Below are 7166 nucleotides of genomic sequence, written 5' to 3' on the forward strand. Positions count from 1 at the left end.
AATTGTAAAAAAAAAAAAAAAAAAAAACTCAGAATTGTGAGATATAAAAAGTTATAATTGTTATAATATATTATTAAATAATATTTAAGTATTATTTTTGAACAAATATATATTTTTGGTTTGGAGTTTTCATTTATAATTTATTATTATTATCCATTAATCCATCACTTTTTAAAGAACTATAGTTAAAAAATGTAAAGAATAACTATAATAATTACTATAAAATATTATTTTTTTAACAAATGTTTTTTATGTTTTTTAACTATCTAAAAAAAATTATCTGATCATTTTAGGAGACACACAGTTATGCGGATCACCAGGAATTATCTTAGTGATGTCATTCCCCACATGACAAGTGTCTGTTACATCACATTGGCTTTGATTTAGCAGTTTCAGTGTCAAGTTAGTGTGAAGTGAATGAATTGCTTGCTGTTTATTCAGGTTTGTCTCAGGTGTCAGAGATGGGCATTCAGGTGTTCCATGCGGGCACTGCACTTAAGGAAGGGGGCGGGGTTATTACGAGTGGTGGGCGTGTCTTGACAGTGACTGCGGTCCGGCCCACCCTCGAGAGTGCGTTATGCAGTGCTAATGAAGGAGTGGCAGTGATCAGCTTCCCTGATGCGGTTTACCGCCGTGACATCGGCCACCACGCCATCACGTACCTCACCCGCACCAGGTGACAGCTAACTAACACTAACCTGTTAACCCTGGAAGACATAGCAGAACACTACACTTACTTTATGCATCTGAATGGTGATGTGTACTGAATAATTCATATTTGAGGTCAGTGTTATGCTGATTTGTTTGCATATTTCTAAAAAACAGTGTCATGAATACAGCATTCTGGCTTCAGTTAGTATTGTCGACTGCAAGTCAAGCATCACTAGTGGTATTACTGCTCCAGTTTAGAGTTATGTATTTGTTCAAATCACTAACTATGACTATTAATGTTTAGTGTGTGTGTTGCAATCACTCAGAACACCCTACCCTAGCAACTACATAGCAACCACATAGTAAACATCTAGAACACCCTAATAACCACATAGCAACCTCCCATAATGCCCTAGTAACCACATAGCAACTACCTAGAACACCATAGCAACTATATAGCAAGCACCCAGAGCACTCTAGCAACAACATAACAACCTCCCTAGCAACCTTTTAGAACACTTAGCAACCACCCAGAACACCCTAGCAACTATACAGCAAACACCTAGAACACTGTAGCAACAACATAGCAGCAACTCAGAACACCTAGCAACCACATAGAACGCCCTAGTAACAACATAGAGACCACCCAAAACATTCTGACAACTACATGGCAACCACTCAGAACATTTAGCAACCAGCTAGAATGTTCCTGAAATGTTCCTGTGGCTCAACTACATAGCAACCCCTCAGAACACCTAGCAACCACCTAGAACACTCTAGCAACAACATAGCAACCACCCTAGCAACCCCTTAGAGCACCTAGCAACCACCCAGAATGCCCTAGTTACTACATAACCACCCAGAACGCCCTAGTAACAACATTGCAACTACCCTGGCAACCCCTTAGAACACCTAGCAACTACATCGCAACCACTCAGTACACCTAGAATTATGGCAGTGTTTGCATCAAACAGAATTGCGAATTTATATCTCTATAATTCTGACTACTTTTCTCAGAATTGTAAAAAAAAAACAACAACTCAGAATTGCAATAGTAACTCACAATTCTGGTGTCCAATATTTTTTTTATATATATTTCTATTTAGCATTCATTTTTATTTTAGGTTTAGTAAATTGAGTTCCTCAGCTTAGGGCTGGACGATATGGCCAAAATTGATATCACGATATATTTCTTAATTTTGGTCGATACGATATAATTCCGATATCGATATGAACACTATTTATCTGAAATAGAAATATTTTGTAACATTATAAATGCCTTTATCATCACTTTTGATCAATTTTAAGCATCCTTGCTAAATAAAAGTATAATTTCTATAATTTCTTTCCCAAAAAAAATAATAAAAATTATACTGAATGGAATAGTGTATAATGTTACAAAAGCTTTTTATTTCAGATAAATGCTGATCTTTGGATCTCAACTGTTTTAAATATTGATAATCAGCAAATCAGCATATTAGAATGATTTCTGAAGATCATGTGACACTGAAGACTGGAGTAATGATGCTGAAAATACAGCTGCGCGTCACAGAAATAAATTACATTTTAAAATCTATTCAAATAGAAAATAATTTTAAATAGTAAAAATATTTCAACATTTTACTGTTTTTGCTGTACTTTGGATCAAATAAATGCAGCCTTGGTGAGCAAAACAGACTTCTATCATAAACATTCCACCGACCCCAAACTTTGTGCTGTGTGTCTTTGTATACACATTTATTTATATTTTCCCAACATTTGTGCAAGCTAAGTTTAAAAATCATATCACCGTTATTGAAAAAAATTGTCGCGATACATATTGATATTGAATTATTGTCCAGCCCTACCTCAGCTTGAACTTCAGTTAGTTGCCAAAGCGGTTTTTCATTCAATAGTTATATTTTGTTATATTTCAGCATTGTTTCAGGGACCAAATGATTTGTGATAGTTTTAGTGAACAGCAACAGCACAGAATGGTGTTGGCATGTTTTTGTTCTGTCCATCAGAGGACTGACGTACAAGGACAGCGGTGTGGACATCGCAGCGGGGAACAGACTGGTGGACGTGATCAAACCTCTGGCTAAAGCCACGTCTCGTCCAGGTCGGTCCTCTCTCTTGTCTATCAGGAGCCTGATGTTCCACTTTCAAAGTTATCTCATTATGTTGTTATAAACGCCAGGGTTTTCTCATGAATTTCTCCCCTCATTCATTGATGATTGATGGCTGATTCATCTGACTGTTTACTTCTAGAAACTTGTGAACTTTGTGAAGTTCTTTGAGGCTGATTTCTGACAGGAAGGTTTTGAGTTCAAAGCTTAATCTCGGTGTCAGTCAACATGCTGTCGAATAGCACACATCATTGCAGCACGTCACTCAAACTACTAACAGACAAAATGAATCTGAATGCACTTGGATGCACTTTCAAGCATGCTTATGGGAGTTTAATCATGCCTTGTCAAATTTAAAAATGAAAAGTTGCAATCAAATTAAAAACAACAACAAAAAAAACACTTTATACTTGGTGTAGTATATAAAAATGAGGAAAAAAATAGATCCTAAGCATGATTTATTGTTATTTAATTGTAATTGTTTTTAATAATTAAATTTTTATACTGATTTTTAAAAGTATTTTTGCAGCTAATTTCAGCATGAGACAGATTTTTAAAAGAAACAGTGAAATATGAATAGAATAATCAATTGGAAACAAATGATTATTGTAAATTTGCATATTGTTTTGGTGAAGATTGTTTATTTATTTATTTATTTTTTGCTCTCAGTAGGATTTTAGACTTCTGAACTCACCATGTGGACATTGATCACTTAAATTATTAATATTTTTCCATTATTTAATTGACAAAAAATAAATTTTTTTCCTCTAATATTTATATTAATATTGTTTTTGTGCATTCATTCAGAAGGCAAAACTGCATAAATGAGTTTATGAGCAGTTTTGTTATGCTTTGTCAGATGAAAAATACAGTTTTTACAGTCAAATTAAAACAACAACACAAAGAAGACAAAACCCTTTGTGTACTGATGTTATATTCAAAAATGAGACCTAAACATAAGATTTATTTCATTAATACATGTATTTTCATGCTTATTTAAAAACCATGTGAAGTTCTTCGAGGCTGATTTCCGACAGGGTGGTTCTGAGTTCAAAGCTTAATCTCCATAAACAATCAATAAATCAATCAATCGATTACCACAGTCATTCACCTCATCACTCAGACTACCAACAAACAAAATCACATTTACAGTCATGCATTTTCAAACGTTTATGGGATGAGAGGCAGTTTTATTGGGTCAAAAAACATTTCAACATTTATCATGTCACTAATTTGAGCGACAAGTATGAATATAGTTTTTTTGTTGTTGTTGTTTTTTCAGCGATATTATAGTATTTATTTAGATTTTGAATTGGCTTTTTTAATATTTCCAGTTTTCATTTACAATTATAGTTTAATTTTGTTATGTGCTTTTGTCATTAGTTTTTTTTTTCATTTAGCTGTTATTTTTATTTCAATATTTGATTTATTCATATTATATTTTATTTTCAATTTTAAAAATCCCTCTAATATTTGTTTAAAATATATAATTTTGTGTGCATTTATTCAGAAGGTGAAACTGCATAAATGATACGCAGTTTAAATCATGCTTTGCCAAATTAAAAAAAAATATATATTAGTATTTTTTTTTTCTAATTAAAACAGTAAAAATAACACTTTATACTGATCTTATATACAAAAAAAGAGACCTAGAAATGTATAAAATTTATAATTTTCACATTTATTTAGAAACTTCAATCAAGTCAATTACTAACGTTAATGGGACGAGAGGAGAGTTTAGTGGGTGAAAAACACTCAAACATGAGCGTTTATCATGTCACTAATCATGAACTTTCATGTGTGGTTTTCTGAGCAATGCCAGATCAGATCTGTGTACAATTTTGATTGTGGTTTTGTTGTGTCTGTGGTTCAGGGTGTAACGCAGAGCTTGGCGGGTTCGCGGGACTCTTTGATCTGAAAGCTGCAGGATTCACGGATCCAATCCTGGTGTCTGGGACAGACGGAGTGGGAACCAAATTGAAGGTATCATGAGCACTTTTCATGAACGCTGGAACATCATTGTGAGCTAGAGCAGGGGCTGTATTCACAAAACATCTTAAGGCTGAAAGTAGCTCCTAACTTGGCGATTTAGTAGAAACTGGGCGTGTCAGTCCTAATTTTAGTACTCCTACATTTTTGCTCTAAGAGCATTTCACAAAATGTTTAAGCACTAAAACCAGCTCCTAAATCTGTGAATAGTTAGGGGCAGTCAAAAGGGCTAAATCAAGACCAGATCACAAACAATTCTAAAAGGGCTGTTGCTGGCAACCCGCCTCAGAACGTAAACATTTTAGAAATGTTACAAGAAAATTTCCATTTAATTTCATCGTGTCCTTCTTTTCATGTACAAGTTGGGCAAGAAGTAACAGCTGTTCTTGTGTCCAGTTTGGTTTTCTTTTTCGTTTGCACATCTTACTGTCGGCCTTGATTATTCTAGTTTGGTAATTAAAAACCTGCTTATATGCATATTCACTAATTGTTTATGATATGCAGACATGTAAGAAGCTGGCAATTATCTGAATATATCCGTGTTTAAATTAATGACACTTAAAATCTTTATTTGAATATGGCAACATGATACCTCGTTCTGCAACATATATGATTCTATGATTAAATCACTGACAGAGTCCCATCCCCTATCAGCCAATCACTGTGGGTATAATTAGGAAGCTTTGTGAATAGATTTTAAGAGGAAACTCTTACTTAAGATCTACGACTGCTATTTAGGAGAGCTCTTAGTGTTGAGATAAAATGTTTTGTGAATGCGGTCTCTGGTCTTCATCACATTTGGTTGTTGTTGTTCATAGATCGCTCAAGCGTGTGGCATCCACAGCACTCTGGGTCAGGATCTGGTGGCCATGTGTGTGAACGATGTTCTCGCTCAAGGGGCTGAGCCACTCTTCTTCCTTGACTATTTCTCCTGTGGCCGTCTAGACGTGAGAGTCGCATCTTCTGTCATCGGTGGCATCGCAGACGCCTGTCAGATGGCTGGATGTGCTCTGTTAGGTCAGTTACGCAGAACAAATCCATGTTGGAAACCAAAACTTTTTTCTAAGACCAAGATTTCTTAAACACAATTCTTCGAGGTTATTTTCTTTAAAAAGGAACAATGCAAAATTATTTGTACAATTAAATGCAAAAGAAAAAAAAAACAGCGCAGGTCAAGAGGTTTCTCTGTTATGTATTTGTTTATTTATTTTTCCGAAAAAAGGTTTCCGTCTTCACTTCACTTTTTTTGTTTTGCTCTCGTTGTGATTTAGGCTTGTAGACTCATCATGTTGGCATTGATTTATGTTACTTACACATAATAATTCTAAACGGCATATGTGTATGCAGTTTAAGTCAGGATTTGTTAAATTATAGAAATATATCATTTTTTGCAATCAAAATAGAACTTTATTCTGAAAAAGTGACTTCTAAATATGTGATTTAATGTTATTTAATTTACTATCTATTTTATACTCATTAAAAAAACTGCACACATCAATAAAAGGGTTAGGGGTCTGCAACCTTCAACATCAAAAGAGCCATTTTGGTCTTTTTCCCACCGAATAAAATTCACATGGAGCCACATTCACATGATCCCTAAAATGAAGATAACACAGCATATAGCTAAAGTTTTATATTCCGTTATGTTACAGGGCAGGGGCATAGCAATCATTTCAGAAGTGTGGGGGACAAATGTCAAATGTAGTAGTAATAATAATAATAATAATTTATGTATGTTTGTCTAATTGACAAAAAAAAAAGTATTTTAATTGGCTAAGAAATAAAATACACTGCTGGACAATAACCAATCATTTGTATTCTAGAATATTTTTGATATATATTTTCCTAATGACAGTTTTATGATTATGATTGGTTTATATCACAGAATAAGGCAGAAAATATATTTTATAGCTTCTGTACTGTAATAAATGCTATGTCAGTTAGCACTGTATCATTCATATATTTAATTGTATCATCCTGGAGAAGACTTGAAAAACACTCATAAACCATATATTGTCGCAATCGTTTAGTGTCTTCACGTTTCATCAGTTAGGGTTTATGCTTATTCAGCTTAGCTACAGTGATTACTGGATGCCTTTGTCCATTGCTGTGTTCGAAATGCCATACTATCATAGTACTCTTTAGAGCCTGACCGATATGGGTTTTTTGGGGGCCAATGCTGATATTATGGAGCAAAAAAAAGACTGATATCAATATGTCGTCCGATATTCTTTATAGGCTATATTATAGTACAGTATAGTCAAAAGTTTGGACACACTTCCCAATCGTGTGTCCAAACTTTTGACTGGAACTGTATATAGAATACAGTATATAGCCTACATAAACAGAATATATATATATACTTAAACATATTTTTTGCAATGATAACTCAAATGTGGTGATCAAACACTTATAATG

At 34.0% G+C, this 7166-nt stretch overlaps 1 protein-coding gene across 1 annotated transcript in view; it reads left to right on the forward strand.

The window, feature by feature from the left end:
* Positions 1 to 7166, forward strand: part of gart (phosphoribosylglycinamide formyltransferase) — a 61293-nt gene that overhangs the window by 37899 nt on the left and 16228 nt on the right. Inside the window, exons 13-15 of the mRNA XM_016536734.1 lie at positions 2658 to 2752; positions 4633 to 4742; positions 5567 to 5765. Of these exons, the coding sequence (XP_016392220.1) occupies positions 2658 to 2752; positions 4633 to 4742; positions 5567 to 5765 (404 nt within the window). The remainder of the gene's footprint in view (positions 1 to 2657; positions 2753 to 4632; positions 4743 to 5566; positions 5766 to 7166) is intronic.

This window comes from Sinocyclocheilus rhinocerous, unplaced genomic scaffold (assembly GCF_001515625.1).
Source record: "Sinocyclocheilus rhinocerous isolate Xijiao unplaced genomic scaffold, SAMN03320098_v1.1 scaffold5057, whole genome shotgun sequence".
In the NCBI taxonomy this organism is placed as follows: domain Eukaryota; kingdom Metazoa; phylum Chordata; class Actinopteri; order Cypriniformes; family Cyprinidae; genus Sinocyclocheilus; species Sinocyclocheilus rhinocerous.